The following is a 23,050-nucleotide window of genomic DNA, read 5'->3' on the forward strand; positions in this document are numbered from 1 at the left end:
GAAGGTGAATACGATGTCCAGGATCGTGTTGGTGTGAGTCCATTGCCTCGGCTTGGAGTTTGAAAACAGAAAGTAACTCAGAGAAATGAGCTGCTAGCAGAGGCTGCACTGCCTCAGGACCAGGACAGTCTTGGCTTCCCCAGTCTCGCTGGAGGGCCCTCATCCTCTGATTCCACCCCTTCTCGGCTCCTGCTTTCAAATCCTCTCCTGCCCACCGGCCCTGTCATCAGCCTCTTCCAGGGAAAGGCCTGAAAACTCAGGCTGAGCTATAAACGACAAAGGCGGACTGTCCTTCCCCCGAGCTCCCCGCTTGTGGAGCTCCTCCAGGAGGGGAAGGCCAGGCTGAGCCCAGATGTTACGAGGCAAGGGGGCAGAGGTTGGAAGGTTGGGCTCACCAGCGGCCTAGCCGCATCACGCTTCTCAGATTGTAGGACCTGACCACTTTCTGCAGACTGTACTCAGCTGATGGGCCTCCTCTGTGTAGCCAGTGATAGCTCCTGGCCAACTGTTTTCCAAGTGTTAAGCTTGTTGAAAAATGGTAGCCCTAGATAAAAGGAAATTCTGGTGTGTTCTGGTCATTTGGGGTTCCTAAATACAGGGAAACTTTGCTCCTTACATATGCAGCCTGTCCCGTGTATTCACCTAAATAGTGACCACAGACTGGGATCATTTGCCTGAGGGGACTGCAGAATGGAGCTATATGTGATGAGAGCTCTGGACCTCCCCCCATCCCTGTGTTCAGGGTTAGGTGTGAGGGGTGAAAGCTCAAAGCAGGGGAGGCCCTCCTACCTCTGGGGTGTTTGGTCATGCACGGCTCTCACGAGACTGAGACATGGGCTCCCATCCACCAGACTCATCTGTGCCACCCAGTCACCCCAAAACTGCAAACGCAGTGCTCTAAAGTCCTAAAAGGCCATGATTTAATGAAAACTTAGGAGAAAACACAAGCTTGCTCCCCCTTTGTGTTCAAAGGGAGGCTTTATGAAACTCTATGTTCCTGTTTTGAACATGGTAAAGCAAAAGAATTTTCAAATTATCAGGGCTGCTTTTCATCCCCCTGGGACTGCACCTTTCACAGTGTCACTGAGACCAAAAACAAACCAAAAAAACCCGAGAGCAGCAAATTACTCCTGCTACTTAGGCTTTTGCTTGAAAATTGTTTTTAGGGACATTTTCTTTGTTCTTATTTTCTTCGGCCCTGAGTGGGGAATAAGTTCATTTTCTTTTCCTTTCACTGAAATTGGAAACTATATCTTACAAAAAAGAAAGAAGTATTCTCTGCCCAGCTCTGCATTGAAAAGAGCCTGTAAAATCCAGCCCTTTTGGTCACAGTCAGCGTTCCCGCATGGGCCGCGCTGCACCCTCCACCCCCTGGCAGGTGCTGAGCTGAGGCGCGCATCAGGTACACTTGCTGACGCACTCCAGCAACTCCATCCGGATGGCAATGCGGACGTGCCAGCCCAGCGGGATGAGCCGGATGAAGCGGGAAATGATGGGGGGCCGCAGCAGGTTCTGGACTGTGGAGGTTCGGTCCGAGTTTCCATAGAAAACCTAAAGAGAGGGAGGAAATCCTATCACCATCACAGAAGAGGAGAGAAAAGGAAGACAGATTCCTGTCTGGAGTTGGCCCCAACTTTTAACTATGGAAAATCTCAGTGCTGAAAGGGCAGAGAATTTGCTGATGTCCCCCAAAATCTAACCTTGAATGATTGTCAGCACCTACATGCTCCAGGCATCAACTTAAATGAATTAAAATTAGGTAACAATTCTTCCTCAGTAACACTAGCTGCTGTTCAAGTGCTCAATACTGTATGTGATTAATGGCTGCCATAGTGGATACTGCAGATAATAACATTTCCTTCATTGCACAAAGTTCTACTAGACGGCGCTGATAGAAAATGCTGCTTGATTCTTATCACCAATTTTGTGATTTAATCCTTTGCATTTTGACAAGAATTTTGAAAAGGAGCACATTATACTTTAGAGAGGAATGTTCCCATGTTCCAAAGGTAGCCAAAGTGGGGCTCAAGTGAAAACTTGTGAGCTGGCTCTAAAGTTGTGAGCCAAAGCTTAACTGTGTGTGTCTACATTGATACAAATGGCAAGTACTTTTTTTTTTTTTGCGGTACGCGGGCTTCTCACTGTTGTGGCCTCTCCCGTTGCGGAGCAGAGGCTCCGGACGCGCAGGCTCAGCGGCCATGGCTCACGGACCCAGCCGCACCGGGGCACGAACCCGTGTCCCCTGCATCGGCAGGCGGACTCTCAACCACTGCGCCCCCAGGGAAGCCCTGGCAAGTACTTTTTAGACTTTTTTTGGAAAAAAATATTTTTAAAAAACAAAAAGACATAAAAACTAGAGAGAAGATTCTCGAAGTGGGAGAGCAGTGCCCAAAATAGAAAAAGGTGTTGCTTCCTGTGTTTTGGGATGTAACAGCAATTACACAGTGGCTGTAACATAAGGTACAATGGATATTTGGCTATATCTTCAAAGAAACTTCTGTGCACTTTTTCCAGAGTCCTAGTGCTCTGCCCAATGACACTGGAACATTTCATTTCCTTCTGGAATTATCTCCTGAAAAAAATCTGGCTGCCACATTGACCTCATCCTTACACAAATCAAGAAGGACCTCAGCTGCCATGATCTTGCCTTTATTTCTTCCCAATAGCAACACCCCACATCCCCTTCTCTAAGCTGTTTGCCCTTGAACCTCTTTAAATCAGGAGCCCAGTGAAGAAGGAGGATGGAACAGGCTCCAGACCTCACAACTGCTGGAGTGGAGCGCTTCTTTGCAAAGAACTATCAAGGCCTTCAGAAACACAGGTAGAGCTTGAAAAAGAATTTTCATATCTTTTTGAAAAGCCAACTAATAAGAACAAAAGTGAAATAAAATGTCCAAGTATCAAGATGGTTTTTCCTATTGTGTTCAAACTCCTTGAAATTTCAACCCATGAATGTCTTGCTGTACAAATTGTCATCAAGAGAGTACGGAGCCTTCTGATGTTCAGCTGCACATGTCTACTTAACCTGATGAAATGTCCAGATTAGCTGGGGGAAGTCCTCTCAGACAAAAGGGCAGTTAACATTTCCAAACAGCTAGTGAGTTTTTAATTCATTGCAGATAACATTTTATATGTGTGTGTGTGTGTGTGTGTGTATATATATATATATATATATGTAAAATATTGATTATATATTTATATGTGTATATATGTGTATGCATGTATGAATATACATATGTGTGTATATGTGTATATATTTATATAAAATATATAAAATCAAAAGCCTACTGTGTTCAGTCTGTGATGAGCAAGAATTGGGTGGGTCTCAGCCCTCAGAGATTAGTAGGATATAAAGTTGCTCAAAGGTTTAAGTGACTGTTTCTTCTCAGCTGGACTTGTTTTAACCATTTATACAGTTTAGTGGCTAATTTGTTGAGATTGTCGGTCTCAATAGTAAGGAGAGGCCATATCTACATAAAGGGACAAGAACCTAGCCACATCAGTAGTAGATCAAGCCAGACCCATGCAGCAAAGTGTTCAAGGTCCAGTGACTTGGGCAGAATCCAAATGGCCAGTCTTGATTATTCAAGCAACTCTGTGCTGATGTGAGAATTCAGACTTCTTTTGCACATACGATGGCACTCATTCGCAAACTGTGCTAGACATGAGGGATACAAGAAAAGACCCCTGCCTCGTCGTCAGAGAGCAGATAGTGTTGTGGGGAGAAAGCACGGATGATTCACCATACCGTGGGGTCAGTGTTCTGACAGAGGGTGGCGACAGGAACACAGGGACGGGTGGGAGGGGTGTCCCAGAGGGGCTGTGTTGAAGTTGGTTTGGGGTAAGCCCGACGTACCCGATTGTTTCCGGTCTGGTCCTTATAGTAAATCCAGTTCAGGCTCTCATCGGTCCTGTACTGCACACTGTACTTGGTCATCCACTCGTCGATGTCACAGCGCCCCTGGGTGAGGATCCCCGAAATCACCTTGACCTCCTTCAGATCTATCTGCAACCACTGGCTGCTGTCCTGGAACTTGGAGAGCCAGGCGCACCTGCCGCGGACACAGCGAGTCACCAGGAGCCTTTCCCCGTGAGCGCCTCCAAAGAGCTGGGAGGTGCTGTCTTTTGAGGGGATGCCAGCACCTGAAGAGCCCCCACAATGCTCGGGCAGTCTGAGCTGCAATCTGTTAAGCACCCAGAAGCTTGTCTCCGAGAAGTGTCCGGCCTCTGTGATACTTGTATAGTTTCTCCCTGCACCTCCACCACCCAAGGAAAAATTGTCAGATTCAAATAATTTGTCAAAGAAATGCCTTCAACTGTAGCTGAAATCACCTTTGGCGTGTGGTTGAGCATGTTTTTCTTCAAAACATGCAAATCCATGGTAATCGCACCTTCCAGCCCCCTTCCCTTTTCATTAGTCTCCCCTGATGTCCTTTTTCCGTAAGTCTTTTTTTTTTTTTTTTCTTTAATTTCACTCTCTTCATACCTATCTGCGTCTCCTTCAGGTGCTGTCATCCACGCCATGGTAGGCACCATGTGCAGAACATGGAACCAAGTGGCTCTGCAAGGGCTTTTCACAATTGTAAAGCAAAGCAACCACTGAAGGAACTGATTTATTTTTTAGTTAATATCCTCATAAGTTGTGGAAACCTATAGTTTCCCTTTGTGGCGTGTGAGTGTGTGCGCGCCTGTGCGCGTTAATAAGCTTCTCGGGGACTCGGCCCTTGGCAGCCTTCTCTTCTAATTCTGGACTTGCTCCTTGGGTGGCTCCTGACTTTTAGGTCCATCTCAGACTTTTTCTAAATTCTAAACCCTGAGAATCAATTGCTAGCTAGACAGCTTCTACTGGATGCCATATAGCAGCTCAAATAAAACATGTCCCAAAAGAGCTCCTAATTATCCTCACCCCAACCCCTCATTCCAGTGTTCATCTCTCTGAATTCTACCCCCTTCCTCTCTGTCACCTCAAACATCTAATCCATTTCTTGGCTCCATCTCCAAATGTTTCTCAAAGTCGTTTACTTCTCTCCATTTCACTGCCACCACTCTAGCCCACGTCACCCTCAGTTCTTGCCTGGACAGCTGCCATAGCTTACTTAACTGGTCTCCTTGGATTCCTCTCCCCACCTCACCCCCCGCCCGTACCCCACACCAAACAGCTCTTCCCACAAGAGCCAGAAGATTTTACTTAAAACCTAAATCTGATTGTGATACTCCCCAACTTTAAATCTTCCTCTGATAGAGTCTGCTCATTGTCTCCCAATATCCTCTTCCCATTTCCTTTAGTAATAGAACCCCTAAATTTTCTCTGGGCAAGAGGCCACCCAACTAAGATCACGACGTTTCCCAGTCTCCTCTGTAGCTGGGTGGGGCAGTCGGACCAGATTCTGATCAATGCGATGTAGATAGAAGTGGCCAGCAGGATTATGTATGTATCCTTAAAGGAAAAGTATATGCACTCTGCTCTTCTTTTCTCCCTCCTGACTAGAATGTGGATGTGATAGTGGAAGCTAGAGCAGCCATCTTGTACCCCAAGGTGGAAACTTCATGTTAGGGTGAGAGAACAAGGTAGAAAGAGTCTGGGCCCCTGATACCATCCAGCTGCCATAACAACCCTAGACTGCCTGATCACCTCCAAGTTGATTAAGTCTCTGTATTTTGGGGCTGTTTGTTACAGCAGCACAAACCTGTATTCTAACTAATGCACATTCAGGGTTCTCCCATTATCCCTAAAATAAGGACCACAGTCCTTAACATGACTTATAAGGCCTTGCACCATCTGATTTCTTTCTACTTCTCCAGCCTCATCTCACCTGTGCGCTAACCTCACTGGCTTTCTTTACAGTCCCCATCCATGCACTTGAGGGATCTTCCCAACTCAGGGCCTTTGCACCGGCTGTACCCTGTGCCTCTCTCCCCTTCCCCCCACCTGGCCAACTGCAGCTCTCAGGTCAAAGATCTTTTCCTTAGAAAGCCTTCCCTGGTGCTTCAAGTGGACCAGGTCTTTCTTCTCCTCTGCAGCACTCATCACACTTGGCGGATGGCCAGTTGTGTGACAATGTGCTTAGAGTCCCCCCTCTAAATTGCGTGCTTTTCGAAGGCGAGGAGCTCATTCACCTTGTTCACTGCTGTATCCACTGTCCTTGGCACGTGGAAGGCACTCAGTCAATATTTGTTGAATAAATAAATGCATTCTGTGTCGTTCATTTATTACAGAGACCTACTTTTTCAAATCACATGAAAAAAAAAAAATCGCCTGAGCCTCCTGCTCTGCTTACCCAAAGCCTTGACTATTGAGTCGGGCCTTGTTGGCGGTCCAGGAGGCATACCAGCCCACGTACTGCTCCAGGTTGGAGCAGGTGATCTGGTCTGGTGTAACCTCTCCTGACTCGAAACCCAGGGGCTTATGATATGGGCATTCTGGGAAAGGAAAAACAATGCACATTAAAACACTCATATCGCATGGCAAGACTCAAGAAACACGGCATGATCAAAATGACAAATCCGACCCTCTCGTTCGCGCTTTGTAAGGTGGAGGATGTTTTCCTTGGTGGCGCCGTTCACAATGGGAGGACTGGGTCTTCATCCTCTTCACTGCTCTTGCGAGAAGAGAGTGAAGGTGAAGTAAAGGGATTGCCATAGAGACTCACAATATTCATAAAAGGGAAGTAGTTCTATGGCAACCTCTTGGTGGTGGGGGGGAGAATTTTGAGAAATACTTCACCTCCTCCACAAACTCAGAGACCTAAAAACCAAGAGGTTCACAGGAAAATATCATACTTAAATGTCATACTCTTTATTTTCCTCATTAACACGGGTTAGCCATCCCACATGATGACAGGAAGGCCCCTAATTGTCCTCAGGCAGCATATGATGCCAATTATAGGAACAAAACAATGGTGAGAGGCAGGAAGGGCAGTTATATATTGAGACTGACTTCCCACTTGTAAATTGCAGTTTTTCACTAGTCTAATGAAAAAAAAGGGTGGGGCGGGAATGAAATGCATCTAAGTGACTGTTGAATAAGGAACAGTTGAAAGGAGCTGCTTTTTCCAAATAAGAGTAGCGGAAGCTGGTTCTTGTATATTAATTGCTGCTTCTCACGGATTTCCTCTCACTAATTTAGCGTTCAGTTACCTGGTCAGAGACTACCAATTGCCAACCCAGTATCCATTCTTCCCTGCTTTTAGACTAAAGAACCCTAATTTTGTTGGGTGCAGCAACGTAGCCAGCTAAAAAAACAAAACAAAACAATCTTTCCCAGCCACCTTTGCAGTTTGAAGTGACCACGTGACACAGTTTCTAACTCATGAGATAGAAGAGGATGTCTGCTGGGGATTTCCGATCAGATTTTGCTTGCCCCCTCTTTCTTCCTCTTGCCTAGAAGGAAGACCTGATGGTTGGTGCAACAGTAGCCATCCTGCACCCTGGAGGTAAGGCCAAGAGAACTGAAGAGACCTCAGCCCTGATATCTTTAAGCTGCTCCTTACCCCTAGTCTTTTTACTGTGTGGGTCAAAGAAAAACTCCTATTTCAATAAGCCACTATTTAGGGGGTCTCTTATTTATAACCAAACCCAGATTCTAGCTGAATTTCTTTAGAAAACAAATGATAAACTTAGGCAAATACATTCTCCTAGTTTCCCAGTTGTGAATGATAAACTTCAAGTAAGGAAGATCAAACTACTTTCTTTCCATGTATAAATTTGAGTTCAGATTGAAAAGCCAAGTGTATTTACTGGGGCATCATCACCTTCAACAGCAAAATGAGTGCTGAGGTCTTTCTGGCAGATAATTTTCAAAAGTCAGGAAAACTGAATGAGGCATGTAAAAGCTTGAATGCCATCCTGGGGCTCCAAAATGCCTACGGGGATAGTCATGCCCTGTCCCCAGAGGCTGAAGACAGAAGGACAGCTTCAGGCCTCTGGCCAGGGCGGCTTAACTGCCTTTCTGCCCAGTGAACCAAAGAAATAGGGCCAACTCCCACCAGTAACTGCAGCTCAGCGGGGCTGGGGGTGAGGGGACAGCATTTGTAGTTTATCAAGTACCCGAAGCTTGGGGGGGGCGGCCTATTAAAATAATGTCAAGGGAGAGAGAATAGGAGCGCTTTCTGAGCGACTCCATCACGCCTTGTGTGGCCAAATCATCAGGGCTTGTTAAGAACGCAGTTTCCAGGATTCCACCCCCAGAGTGGCCACATTTTTAACAAGCACACTTTGAGAACCTTGGTCTGCCAGGGAAGACATTGGCTGGAGGATTCAGGGGGCCTGGCGCCTGTGGCCTTGGGGACTTCTCCACCTCCTCAGCTCCCCTCTGACCTGGAAGACAAGCTCAGCCATGCCACTGGAAGGAGGGACAAGGCCCCAGCGTCAGAAAGCTGGGTTTCAGTTGGGCCCTCGGTCGCCACTTAAATTCTAACTGTGGATATCTCTAAGGACCGTCCATCCTGAACCTCCCTTCTCTTGCTCCAGGGCCACCAGCTCAGAGGCAAGAAGCAGAGGGGAAAGAAAAGCCATGGCCACCTCTCCCGATTGCTTTATTCTTGGCATTTTGCTCTTTCTCTATTTTCCCCTCACATCTCTTTTGCCGTCTCTTCCCAGTTAGCCCATCTAACAGTTAAGAGTTACACTGAAGGGACCTGGCCAGTGGCAATGGTCTTGGAGGCCTGTAAGGGCTTGTCCAGACGTGGATCCTGCCCATACTCTCCAGGGGAGGCGATGAGCTCACCATCCCCATGGTTTCAGCCAGTGTCTGAGAGCCAGTGCCCAGCCCCCAGGCCCCAAGCTCCATCCCACTGCCACCTGGATATTCTCTAAGTGAACAGTTTCATCTGGGTGACCCAAAGATGCTTCACACTCATGTGTCCAAAACTAAGCACCCAAGCCCCAAGCCTGCCCCTGTCCAGTGCTCCTGTCTCAGGCATTGGCGCCTCCAGCTACATAGCTGCTAACCCAGAAAAGGCAGTGTTTTGGCCCAAGGCACAGAGCACAGACTCTGTGATGGGTCTCAGCCTGGGCGTCACCTGGAAAGTTATAGAAGTGCTGGTGTTCAGGCCACACCCCCACAGATTCTGATGTCATTGGTCTGGGGCATGACCTGGGCATGGGGTAAATCTTCAGGTGATGGTAATGGGCAGCCAAGGTCAAGAACACCTGCTTACAGCCAATTCGACCTAGGATTGGATCCCACTCTCCCTCTGGTGAGCTTAGGCAAGCTGCTCACCCTCTCTGGGTCTCAGTTTCCTCATCTGTGAAATGGGCACAACAGTAGTCCCTGCCTCCATAAAGTTGATTTGGGATTACATGAAGCAGTGTTTGTAGAGTGTAGAGCCTGTAGTGCCTGACCAAAAATAAGCAGCTAGTACTGGTGTAATAGGGTGAATTTATGAGAGTATATTAATGTCTTGAGTTGTGTATGTTTGTTTTTTATGGTGAAGACTCACCAGGGGAAAAAAATCTAGCACCCCTCTACCCAAGTCTGTCTTGCCCCCATCATCCTCCCTACATCACCCTGAGAAAGTCAGCTTCCTATTTCTAAACATTTGGAGTCTCCTTGCATCAGGAAGGAATAAGCTGTTTGCACACGCATGAACGTGATTTGAGAGAGGAGAAGCCTGTTGACAGCCTAGCATCTCTCAGGCTTATGGATTTGGAAGGTCTAGGCCTCAACAGGAACTAGCTGACTGTCCCAGAGGAGGTGGCCAGAGGCTTTGGGCTTTGCCCCTTGCTGGGTGGTGGGGGGCTCGTTGTAGGGGCCTGATCTCAGTGGGGAAATGGTTCCTCTGAGGGGGCTGGACCAGGGATGGGGGGCGGGACCCCTGAACTCTTGACACCCTCAGAGACTTGGGAAGGTCACAGGACTGAGCTTGGTTCAGAGGGATAAGGGCACCAACAAGGTGTCTGCCTTCCCCTGGGGGCTGCCGGCCGGGCAGGGAGCTGCCCTCAGCCTGAGCCTGGGCCCTGTGCCGAGTCAGCCCTTGCAGGCCCCTTGGGGGCAGGGGGGTGGGGTGGGTGGGGAGGTGTAGTCCAAAGGGGAGGGTCAGAATCTTCAACAATCCTCCTGTCTTTAGACTCCACACAGCCCATGATAAAGGGGGACTCAAACCGGAGTTATCTGAAAATTGGAAAAATAGAAAATGTAACATGTCTCCTGCTCTTTGTGCCCTGGAGTGAAGGGCACTCCAGTTACATGATTACTATTTTCCCTGTCTCCTCCTTTCCCCTTCACCTGGACACCTCTCCTCATCCTTTGGATCTCTGCCCACTTGCCCAGCTCCCCAGGTCTGTCTAGCTCACCATGCTTTCCTGAGCCGAGCAGAATGCCTGCATGTGCTAGGCACTCAATAGATATTGAGTGGATGGATGAATGGAGGGATAAACAAACTTCATCACCCCATCTCAGGTGGCCACTGGGGATAGCAAAGAAAATGGCAGGAACAGGAAGCAGGGAGGTCAGGGAGGAAGTGGGAGTTGACTGGCCCAGAGAACTCCCACTGGCCTAATCAAAAAGAAACTGTCAATTGAGTCTAAACTAGTATCAAGCGACATAAATAATGTTGCTGGAGGAATTAAAGGGATCCTCTTTACACACACAGAATACGTCCTTCCCAAGTTTTCTGCTCAGTGGAGGTTACTGTAAGCTATTAAGCCTGTTTCTACACTCATTTTACTCTTAAGGAAACACCTGCCTCTTCTGAGCGATGATTTGATAATGAGATCGATAAAGACATAGTCATATGTGCTGTTAATCCAGGCTATGCACACTTAACATACTAGCCTTTCTTATGCAGTAGATAATTTCTCAATGTGTAGACATATAAAGGCCAGACATGCTTTTAAACAATATTAACCGAAAGGAACACAAAGAAGAGTTCGGGGCCATTTTTGACAAAAGACATGTGAACATTATTATGCACATGTGTTAGACTTGAATCTATATGATGATGTAGTGGAATACAGAATAATATTTATAGAAGAATAGGGTATAAACTTGAATATAATATGGAAATATAAAATCCAGAATATAAGTAAAGCGTTGAGTCATTAGATTTCTTATGCTTTGATACGTTCCCTGCCGTATTTCCCCCTCTCAGAGTGACGAGGTAATCTTGGCTCAACTCTGGAAAAGACAGACCTTTTAATATAATAGTGTTAAGCTGAAGATTAGGAGGCCATAATGCACCTAGCTGGTCACCTTCTGTTCTGTGGGTAGGGACCCCTGGCAGTAACAGCCAGTGTGCACCTGTGAGCATCTCCTGACAGCTCTGAGTGACCCTCCTGTCCTGTGCTTTCTAGGGCCTCCTTCCGTCCTAAGTTGGACTCTGGTGGAAGCGCTGAATCTCAGGATCCAGCAAGACCAAGCAGCGTTCGAATGAGGATCTGAGGCACTGACAGGCAAGTAAATTCTGGAAGGTTGTGGCTAGTCCTGCTGCCCTGAATCATCTCTCCCGTGGAAAAACAAATGAACATTAATGAATCAACCATTTAACACTAAGGCTGCATTTTTTTCCTTCCTGGGAATATCTGTGTTGTTAAAACAAAACAAAACAAAAATGAAAACCCCAGTGGGGAGAGGAGAACACTTAAGCTAAAAGAATTTCTGATTTCAGAACTTCAAGTTCATGGCAACTGTGTAGGGGAGAGAGCCTGGGCAGCCCAGGTCATCTTTCACACTCCTCAGACACACAGCCCTCCTCAGCTGCACAGTTGATCAGGTCAATGAAACCAATCCGTATAAATAATCTCTTTTCAATTTCTTCTTAGAAAGAGCTTCCGTGGACTGGAATTCCAGTACGTCTCATGTCTCTAGTGAAGAGAACATTTGTTTCCAGTAAATGGTAAACTCCTCCAGCGTAGAGACAATGGTTCATTTTTGTCTCCCTATCGGCACATAATAGGCACATGATGACAGAGGGTGGAATTGAATTCTAAATGGATTATTAAGGAGGGTGCCTCAGCCTTGACTGGGCAGATCACCCCAGCACAGAATGGCTGCGGGAGCTCACGCCGTGGAGCTCAGTGGGACGTCCCTCCTGTGGGAGAAGCCCGCTGAACTCATCAGCACTTACTGCTTTCCTCACTACTGCGCCCCACTGTTCCCTTCCAGAAAGCTTAGTTCAGAAACCAATTCCTACCCCTTTAGTATACAGGAAAACAGGCAGTAAAAGCCTTTGTGGACGCCCCCTCCCCCACATTTGCTATTTTAATGCAAATTTAATGAAATAATTCAGAGAAGCTCACACGCTGCACACAAACCTCTCTCCTGGAGCTCTTATTAGGTGATTATGTAAAGTGAATGACGGGCCGCCGCATGGCGCCATCATAACCCTGGAAAGGGGGGGCAAGGACAGTTTCAGCAGAAGAGGTTCCGAGCTGTGGTAAATACTGAGCGTGGCAAATGTGTGATAGGCCGCCCGAGCCTCTGAAAGTCAAAGTGTGACCTCTTAGAAGGCAGGAAGAAAAGGAGCTGCAGTGTGCCAGGTCCAGGACAAGATGCTTTAATGCCTCATGCATTTTATTCCTCGTAACAACTCCTTACAGCAGGGTCCGTTTTTATAAATAACGTTTTATTAGAGCACAACCATGCTCATGCATTTACATTCAGTCTGTGGCTGCCTTCCATTTGAGGTGTTGAGGCCCTATGGCCCACAGAGCCACAAAGATTTACCGCCAGGTCCTTTACAGGCAAAGTTTGCTGGCCCCTGCCTTAGAGGAAGTCATTCATATTAGTCAGGAGAGGCTATTTATGCTGCAGAACGAATTGTCACAGAAATTTCAGAGGCTTAACACAACAAAGGTTGATTTTTCACTCAGGTGGTTCATTGTGGGTCAGCAGGAAGTTCTACTCCACTTAACCTCCCCAGCACCCAGACTAAAGGAGAAGCCACTTTCTCAGGCAGGGAAGTGGACCTCATTTCAGAAGAGACACGGCTTCCATCGGCTGGAACTGCTGCTGTGAAGCCACCTGACTGGGAAGGGGCTGAGAATGTGGGGAAGCACGTGGTTGTTTGGTGAGCAATGAATATCCGGGCACAGTAGTATTGCCTCCATTTGACAGAAAAAGGCCAAAGTGGGGGTCCCAGAGTTAAAAAACAATGCAGCCAAGATTCCAACTCTGGTATTTCTGGCTCAAAAGCCTGTGCTTTTCTCAAAATTGCTGCCTATCATTAGTTTATTTTCGATAAATTCCATTAGTCTCTTTCATTGAAAGTTAGGTCCCATCTTACCATCTCACCAAGGCCAAGTAGAGATCCAGGAAACTGTCCTGAACAATGACATCAGTGCAGTTTGTTGGAGCAGTGGCCATTGAGATTTGAAGTTCAATGGCCGACTGGAGAAAACCCAGAACGTGGCATTCAGGGGGTTTAATTCATCAGGGTTGAAAGAAAGAGGAGAAACAGGGTGTTCCCAAGGATACCCCAAGGATCTGGTGCCCCAAGGAGAGGGGACACTCACCCGGTATGCAGTCTAACGGGGTGGAGCCTGCAGACCACAGGGCATTGGCACCTCCTTGGCAATCGCACTTGCACGCTTTGTGGTACCAGGGATCCTCACCCTCATCCTGTGGGAAGCCAGAGGGGCAGGAGCTTCAGAAAAGTCACAGTCAAAGGCAACTGTGGTCAGCACCACTGGAAAAGCTCGCATTCAAAAACCTTGCTCATTCATTTCCTATTGTCTGTGGTGGCTATCACACTACAGCAGCACAACTGAATTATAAATCCAGTTTAACCCACACAGTTGCCGCTCATCTTTGAGTCTAGATAAATGTTTGCCACCTTGGGTGACCAGCTAAAAATCTCACAGACACACCCACGTAGAGAGCCATGTCCACCCCATTATATCTATCTTCAGGGGCTCGAGGAGCCCCAGTCCGAGGTCAGGCGCCTTACATCTCCTGGAGGTCCCTTCTGGGGATACAATTTTAAAAGGGACTGGATTCAAGATTCCGCCATCTGATTTAAGACCTGGTTTACTTGCATTCACTCATTAAAAAAACCAGTCTTGGAGCTTGTCCAGATAAAACATGCTATTGCCACCACCAGGAAAAAAAAAAAAAACCTTTAAAAATACATTTAAAAAAAAGTGATAATCCTATACATTGTTTTGGCTAGGAAAAATCTTCAAAAATAGTAACCATATGAATTCCAGCCTTCTTACTGTAACATACCTCAGTAGACGATAATCCCAGTGTGGCTGAGCAAAAGGACATGAAAGGAAACATCAAGTTAAAAAAAGAAAGAAAAATTCAACAAATGATTCATTACATGGAAAAGTGAAATGATCACAGTCACGTAAAAGTTAACAAAGCCCCTTCTGGAAGAAGTCAAAGTAAGTAAATACGTGCCAGGAGAAACATCCACAGATGCTGAGGAAGTAGGGAAGTGACACATTCAGGTGATTTAAAATTAGGACATTGTTAAAAAAATATTTTTAAAAATTTTTTTTAGGTTTGTCTATTATCTACAGGAAATATCAAACCACAATCAAAGTGTAAATACCGTATACATGATGTGGAAAAATTGAAAATGTGTAAAATTTAACCTAAGACTAACATTTAACCTATCTTCATAGAAGTATGATTAAATAGAATGAATGCACAATTTAACAGGAAAGGAGTTTGTCTATATTAGCATAAGCTGATTGTTTACAGCTGCACTGTCCATTGTGGTAGTCACTAGTCCCATGTGGCTATTTGAATTTAAATTCATTAAATTAATAAAATTAAAAATTCAGTTCCTCAGTCACACCAGCCACATTTCAAGTGTTTGCTGGCCACACGTGGCTAGTGGCTCCTGTACTGGACAGCACAGATACAGAACATTTTCATCATTGCGCAAGTTTCCATTAGACAGCGCTGGTTTAACACACCAAGTTCCATTTCCCATTTTCAACAGAACAAATGCCTTTATTTCTTTTCTGATTATAAAAGCAGCACATACCTATTATAAAAATCTCAAACAAAACCTGAGTGTAGGCAGTAGATATAAAAGTCCCTCCTTAACCACTTTGCTATCTAAATATTGAATCTGATGCCCACCAAAAACTTTCAGATTGTTTTAAAGAGTTAAAGGAATGGTCTCATCCTTTTCATTAGAATTATAAAGCTATTTTTTCAAATTGTATCTTTCTTTAAATAATATGTATCCATTTCACATACCACTTTCGCGTGTCCACTGTGAGCCTGGCCCTGCACCAGGGCCTGGGCCTTCTGAAATGGAAGCCTCACTCTCTGCCCACAAGGGGCTTGAGGACTCAGGAGAAGATAGACCACTGGACGACACACATGGTGAGTCCTCTGCTGGGTTATGCATAGGCTGTAAGGGGAGTCGAGGGGGCATATCTTTTCACCTGGGCGGATTCAGGGCCATCTCTCAACTGTGGTCAGCAAACTGCTGTCTCTCCTGGTCCCTTGTCCACTGATGATTCGTTCCTAGAGACTCCTTGGTTCACCTGCTATGGGCAGAATTGACCGTCTCAGGTAGCAATGTAGACTAGGGAACACCGTCTTGGTAGGAGGCCAAGCCCTGTGCTGGCAAAGGAAGTGACCAATGACTTCTTTTTGTTTGTTTGTTTATAATTTTTATTGGAGTATAGTTGATTTACAATGTTGTGTTATTTTCAGGTGTACAGCAAAGTGAATCTGTTATACATATGTCCACTCTTTTTTTAGATTCTTTTCCCATACAGGCCATTACAGAGTATTGAGTAGAGTTCCCTGTGCTATACAGTAGGTCCTTATTAGTTATCTATTTTATATATAATAGTGTGTATGTGTCAATCCCAATCTTCCAATTTGTCCCTCCCCCACTCTAACCCCCCCACCCCCCGCCATCGATTTCTTACTTTCACAACCAATGGACTCTTCCCAACACTAACCTTACATCTTCATGCTGCAGTGTTGGGTGCTGTCAGTTCCTCCCATCTTCCTTTAGCTTCCATCACACTACTCACCTGCTTCTCCCACCACTCTATATAATCCTTCTTAATCTCTCTCAAGAGCTCGGCTTCCTCTACTCCCACCCCCAAGATCCTGACATGTGCATTGAATGGCTTATTGGATAGCTCCCCGTAGATGTCTCTCACTATCTAAAACTGGACCCAGCCAAGTGTTGACCAGGTCATGAAGAAACCTGAACTCTCATATGTTGCTGGTGGGGGTATAAGTTGGTCTAACCTATTTTTAAAACTCTTTGGTAATTTATACAAAGGCTGGACATATATGTGCCCTATGACCCAGCAATTCCACTCCTAAGTATTTACCCACTAGAAGTGCATGCATACATTCTCCAACAAAGAAAAACATGTACTAGATTATTTGTAACAACAGTATTTGTAAAAACCCCAAACTGGAAACACTCATATGTCCATCACGAGTAGAATGGATACGAGTGGTAGATTTACACAGTGGAACACTATACTGAAATGAAAATGGATGACCTACAACTCCATGCCACAATATGGCCATGTCTCACAAACAATGCTGAGTGGAAAGTCAGATGATAAAGTGGACACACTACATGAATCCATTTAAAATGTACACAAGCAGGCAGAAGTCATCTATGCCGCTAGACATTAGGGTCGTGGTCACACTTGGGGTGGGGAGTGGCAAGGAGGAAGCCCAGGGAGGGTGTCTGGGGAGCTGGCAAAGTTCTGTTACTTGATCTGAGTGCTGGTTACTTGGGTGTGTTTAGTGGTAAAAATTCATTGAGCTGTACACTTACTTGTATTCTTCTGGATGTATGTTTTACTTCAGCAAAAAAAAAAATTTTAAACACTGAACTCATTCCATCCTTCCTCATATTGTTCTCCTTTCTCTATTTTTTTTTTTTTTTTTTTTTTTGGTACGCGGGCCTCTCACTGTTGTGGCCTCTCCCGTTGCGGGGCACAGCCTCCGGACACGCAGGCTCAGCGGCCATGGCTCACAGGCCCAGCCGCTCCACGGCATGTGGGATCTTCCCAGACCGGGGCACGAACCCATGTCCCCTGCATCAGCAGGTGGACTCTCAACCACTGCGCCACCAGGGAAGCCCCTCTTTTCTCTATTTCTTAGCCTACTGATGGCTCCACCATCCACCTACTACCCCATCCAGAAACCTGGGACTCCTCCTAGTCACTTCTTTTTCCCAAACCCCCACATCCAGTGTCTACCGGGAGCCATCTTTCCTCTCCACCCCCACTACCACTTCCTCTCTCCTCTGGATATTCTCCTTGCTAAAGAGAGACCTTGCCTCATCCATCCTCCATACTGCCAATGCCTGACTGTGTCACTTTCTTGCTCCAGACCCTTTGTTGGGTCCCCATTACCATGGCCCCAGTTTCACCTCTGACATTTATTAGTTATATGACTGCATCTCTCTATTTCCTCATCTCTAAAATGGGTATAATAATAATGTGTCCTTCAAGGGGTTGCCGTGATGTATCTCCTGGCTACCTCTCCAAATTTATTTTTTGCACTCTCTATTACTTATAATTCATCAAATGTGCCAGGCTGTTTCATGCCTGTATGCCTTTGTGCATATGATTTCTTGACCTCAAATGCCTTCCCCTCCCAACTTTTCTGCCTACTTATCCCCTTCCCTATGAAGAGGACTTTTTCTGTCCCTCATGTAGAACTCACCGCTTGCTCTGGCCTTTGTATCCTATTTCTTTCTTATCCACAGGTTTATCTAAGCACCCGTGCAATTAGAGAAATTGATATAAAAGATAGCTGATAATGACTGGTCCCAAAGCATTCATTCATTAATTTTCTTTGAGCATCTGCTATATTCCAGGCCTAGCTTTAGGTGCTGGGGAAATACCAGTAAACAAAACAGAAAAAAACACCTGCCCTCCTAGAACTTAAGAGTCTAATGTGGGTGGGGGGGTGGGGGGGTAGTGAATGTATAAATAAAATATATAATATGTAAAATAATGATGACTGCTATGGAGAAAAATAAAGCAGGGAGGTGGAGGGACAGGGAGTGGTACTTTGGGGCTTAGGGAAGGTTTCACTGAGAAGGTGATATTGGAGCAAAGACCTGAAGGAAGTGACATACCTGTGGACAGAGCCTTCTGGGCAGACGCAATAGCATGTAAAGACCCCGGGGTAGGCCGGTGCTTGGCGTGTCATCTAGGGGAGAGATGATGGTGGCTTGGCCCTGGGGTGGTGGCAGTGGAAGTGATGAGAAGTGGCTGGATTCTGACTGTCTTTGGAAGGTAGTGCCAACAGGATTTGCTGACAGATGACGTGGGTGTGAAATAAAAAGAGGTTCAAGGCCTGAGTGCCTGGGAGGATAGAGCTACCATTTACTAGGGGAGGAGAAGATTCCAGGGGAAGGAGGGATTTAGGGGGGATGGGGTAGAGATGTTCCTTTTGAGAGACCTACGGGACACCCAAGTGTTGAGGTTGAGTGGGCAGCTGGGTAGAAGCTACTAGAGCCCAGGGGAAAGGCCAGTTAATGTGTACATGAACCCATAGTGTCAGCCCCACAGCTGCTCCCCAAGAACTGCAAAGTAGATGAGCAATTGGCATCTAGATGGTTTAAGGGCTGTTAATGCAGAAGGCACTCGGCTCTGCCCCATCTTCCAGAGAAGCTGGGATGGCAGAAAAGCAGAAAGGCTTTGTCAGCTGTGCCAAGAATCTCTTTTGGGGGGACCAGAGGTGAGGTGTGTGGGTCACTGACAGAGCGGCCTTACTAACCAGATCAAATTGGCCCAGAGGACGTACCCTGGCACCGAAGAAGGTCTGTGCAGCTGCAACTGAGCAAGCCCAGAGTTCACATGAGGCCCCTCTAATTGCCACGGCGCTCAGGGCCTTTGCATTACCTGGGTCCATGGGTGGGCCCCCAGAGGGGCTCCAACTTGTGCAGAAACAAAGCAGAAGGCAAAAAGGAAAGGGCGGGGAGGTTTCTACCTGTGGAGAGGAAGAGACCCAAGAGGGAGACCTGGTTTCAGAACCACCCCCTGTGCTCAATCAGATTTCTGGCGTTGTTGCCCCTCCCGGACTCCTCTCCCCAGAAAGCATTTGTCTGTAGGCAGCCTGGGGTTGTGAGGCACCAGATCTTATGGAAATGAGCAGAGAGAGAAGGAACAACAAGCCTTTTACAAGAAAAGTTGTCACCAAGGGAGCAGCAACGTGGCTGCTGTCATCCCTGAAATGATTTAATCACCCCAAAGCTGGCGAACAAAAGCAAACATCGTGTTGACGACAGTGTCTTATGATACCAGAATATAACACTGTTGGGATGAGCAAAAGAAAACAGGTCAGCCTTTAAAGGAAAAAGGGCAAGATTTCGATTACATGGTTGTCTATTTTTCTCCTCACTCAGATCATCTTCGCGATTCCTCCAGGTTACAGGTTTCCACCAGAGGGTCTGCGACGTCTGCCACTCACCAGCCTTAGATTTATGCAATAGGGCACGATTCTGCCCTTTTGCTCAAAGGGCTACTCCATAGGGAAATGCTTGTTACTGCAGCCAGAAAATTCAAGCATGCCTATTTCTCGAAATGTACCTTGCAAGGCCAGAATCAAAGTGCGCATTAGACACACTTAGGGAAGACTATTTCAGTCTGTTTGCTTGGCTGTCACTAAATACAGAGTTTTCCTTCCCATGGAAACAGGTGAAGCCGAGGAGAAAAGCATAAAATTATGAATGATAGAAACTGTCTATAACTACCTTCCAATCTATTTGAGAAACAAGAATAAGACACAGGAGAAAAACAGTAGGCTGCAATAATGTCCCTCTGGCAAAGAAGAAAGAAGGAAATTGCTTCTGGTGTGAAAGTGTTACTCTTTTAGGTGACAGGCATATTCATGGGGTAAATCTGTTATTTGTACATGCTTCAACACAGGTGAATGTCAAAAATATATGCTAGGGACTTCCCTGGTGGCGCATGCCAATGCAGGGGACACGGGTTCGATCCCTGGTCCAGGAAGATCCCACATGCCGCGGAGCAGCTAAGCCCGTGCGCCACAAGTACTGAGCCTGCGCTCTAGAGCCTGTGCTCCGCAACAAGAGAAGCCACCACAATGAGAAGTCTGCGCACCACAACGAAGAGTCGTTCCTGCTCGCCACAACTAGAAAGCCCGTGCACAGCAACGAAGACCCAACGCAGCCAAAAATAAATAAATAAATAAACTTATTTTAAAAAACATGCTAAATGAAAGACAAAAGACCATATGTTGTATGAGTCTGTTTAAATGAAATGTCCAGAAAAGGCAAATCTATACGAGACAAAGTAGATCAGTGGTTGACAGAGGCTAGGGGGAGGCGGAAGTGGGGAGTGAGTACTGAATGTCTACTGGTTTCTTTGGGGGATGATGAAAGTGTTCTAAAATTACATTGTGTGCTCCACAAATCTGTAAGTACACTAAAAACCATTGAATTACACCGTTTAAATGGGTGAATTTAGTGGTATGTAAATTACATCTCAATAAAGCTACTTTGAAAAAAAATCTGCTATCCCTGATGCTTGACACACCTGCAAGGAAGGACACACACTCACCTGTAAGATGAGGCTTGGTGATTTTTTTTTTTTTTGGCTTGTTTTTATATAATAGCCATGACCAAGCAGTGGAACAATATACTTCAGTAAGGTGGGTGTTTTAAAAATCATCATCGGTATGTAATCCGAAATGTACAATGCAAGATAAATAGAAGCCTGCCTCAGTTAAGAGACAGAGGTAGTGCTTTACGATGATGATTTGTGTATCCCCAATGACCCTTCATCCAACGCATAAGTGGAGTCAATCCATTTACCTTATTTCACTGTAGTAAGGATCCACTGCTGCCGTGGAACAGAAACAGCAAAGAGTAAATTAGACAAAGAACCTTTGTCTTCAGGTTCCCAGTTGTGCAGCATACATCTTTCCCCTGTGCATTGGCCTTATTTCTCTATCTGGATTGTAAACTGATTAAGTGCAGCAGTTGTATTCTGCCTTTTTTTCTCTGCCTCCTGGCGTATCCCTCTAGCTCAGGGTAGAGCACACCTAGGTTGCCAAGCCAAATTTTGGTGTGGCTGCTTTCCTTTGATGCCCGTGAGGGTGGAGGGCCTGGGTTAGGTGGGTAAGAGAATTTAAGTGTTTCAAGCCTACCTGCTGGACCACATTCCATTCCACCAGGACAGATGGGATTCTCTGTTCTTCGTGGAAATTTCTGGAGCTCCCCAGCCATGCACAAAGATCGATAAGCTATAGAACAGGAAAGAGTGCTGTGCACTGTGCCTCCTGACAGCGTGTCTTTTATTACTGTTATCCCCTGACTGCGCGGGTGTAATTGAAAAGTGGCCTGATAACTTTTCTAGGGCTTATTTCCATTTAGGGGTCACGGAACAAAGATTTTAGAGTTGGCACAGCGAAAACAAGAATCTGCCAGGTGTATCAAGTTCTTACACAGCATTTGGCCTATCATAGCAGGAACTCAGAAATGGATTCTTGAACTGACATCAATGGATTCTTGAATGAATCAATGGATGAATGAATCTCAATGCCAATCACAAATAAGAGGAGTCTGAGGGTGAGCCCTGTGGATGTCTGAGAACCAAGGGTATTGGGATCTAAGCCTTGAAAGGTTCTGTTTAGATTTTCTTGGTTAGGAAGAGGCACGGAGTAAAGGAAAAACAACACCCCCCCCCGCCCTACTTAGAAATATGTCTTGGGGGTTTGCAAAATAACCTTGGGGTTATATTTTTACAGGTCTTTCCAAATATTGAGCAATGTGACTAACACAAGTTTTGAGATTGGGTAATCATGAAAGTGAGTATTCTACCAATAAAATATAATGAGAGAGTAGAGAAGAGAATGATTTAAACCAGGGCTTCTGACTCTGTGTGAGTTTTGTCATGTCTGTCTACCAGGTCATTGGCAGAGCGGAGAGGTCTCCTCCTTCCTGCCCTCCTTATTTATTTCCTGTAACGCACATAAATACACAGTGACCACAAAGAACCAATTTCTAATGTCTGAGTTGATGGGTCCTTAAGAGTTGAGAGAGGCATGGAAGAGCATGATTTCAAAGATTGACAGAGAATTTAAAAGTTGAATTGGATGACATTTTAGAGATTTGCCTTCAATTTCTCCGTAATTAAGCATTTCACTCCCGCCAGGGCTATATTTAGAAATTTTAAAATGATTGAGTATATTGAGTCTTTGGGGATTCCTGACTCTCAGTTGGATTATGCTTTCTATTAGTGTCCAGTTGTATTTGGCGTGCTATGTTAATCCATATTTAAACTAGGGTGACCTTACACCCTGATTTGCCTGGGACAGTCCTGGTTCACACCTGTTGTCCCAGCAAAATTATTAATAGCATCCTCCACCACTCTCAGTAGTGTCCTGGTTTGGAAGACTAAATTCTATAGTCACTCTAACTTTGACTCCCCAAAACTTTCAAGAATACACCGCACTTTCTTATGAATTGTTGCAATTTATAGCTATTTCATACGATTTTTGAGACCCTTCCTTCTTTCTGTCCCATTTTAAGCATCCTTTGAACTTCAGAAGGCTCCTCACGGAACCAGAAAGTCAGTGGTGAGACAAAGAGGACTGCATCACACAAAGACAACTGTTGTTCATTAATAACACATTAATTCATTAGCATGCTTTGCTAATTGATAATATTTTAATTATTCTGGTTGCATTTCTATTAATCAGCTGTGTGATTAAGTCAGTTGTATTATTAGGTATTTAATGAGTGCTAATGGTTTGATAGCACATACCTTCAGAGCCAAAGAGAAGTAAAAGCAAGAAGCCTTCTATCTTGCGTGGCATTCTCCCCTCGTCCTTAGCTGCTGCTCTTCCTTATCAAAGTGGAGAGCTTTCCTAGGAACAGCAGCTTAACTTGAGCACTGGCCTCATTAAGCATCTTATTTCATTTACTTCTTAGGGCTTTGGCCAAGCCCCGCTAAGTTAACCCACATAGTTACCTGCCTCAATAAGAAGTCTCAGAGGAGAAGCTAACGTCAACTGAGGTCAGTTTAGCAAAGGAAGGTATTGGCTTTATTCTATCTTTAAATGTAAGGGAAGCAGTGGAGGAAAATAGAAACTAGAATCAGAAGACCCAGGTCTTAATCCTTTCTC

The 23,050-nt window shown here is 45.7% G+C and overlaps 1 protein-coding gene across 1 annotated transcript; it reads right to left on the reverse strand.

Annotated features, from left to right (window-relative positions):
• Window positions 1-1,398: 1,398 nt before the first annotated feature.
• RS1 (retinoschisin 1) lies at window positions 1,399-22,741 on the reverse strand (the record flags this gene model as incomplete). The annotated part of the gene is made up of 6 exons (XM_082680868.1): window positions 1,399-1,551; window positions 3,857-4,052; window positions 6,279-6,420; window positions 13,453-13,558; window positions 14,165-14,190; window positions 22,690-22,741. The coding sequence occupies 6 exons, from the start codon at window positions 22,739-22,741 to the stop codon at window positions 1,399-1,401; spliced, it is 675 nt and encodes a 224-aa protein (XP_082536994.1).
• Window positions 22,742-23,050: the final 309 nt, after the last annotated feature.

This window comes from Grampus griseus, assembly GCF_964374135.1.
Source record: "Grampus griseus genome assembly, chromosome: X".
NCBI lineage: Eukaryota > Metazoa > Chordata > Mammalia > Artiodactyla > Delphinidae > Grampus > Grampus griseus.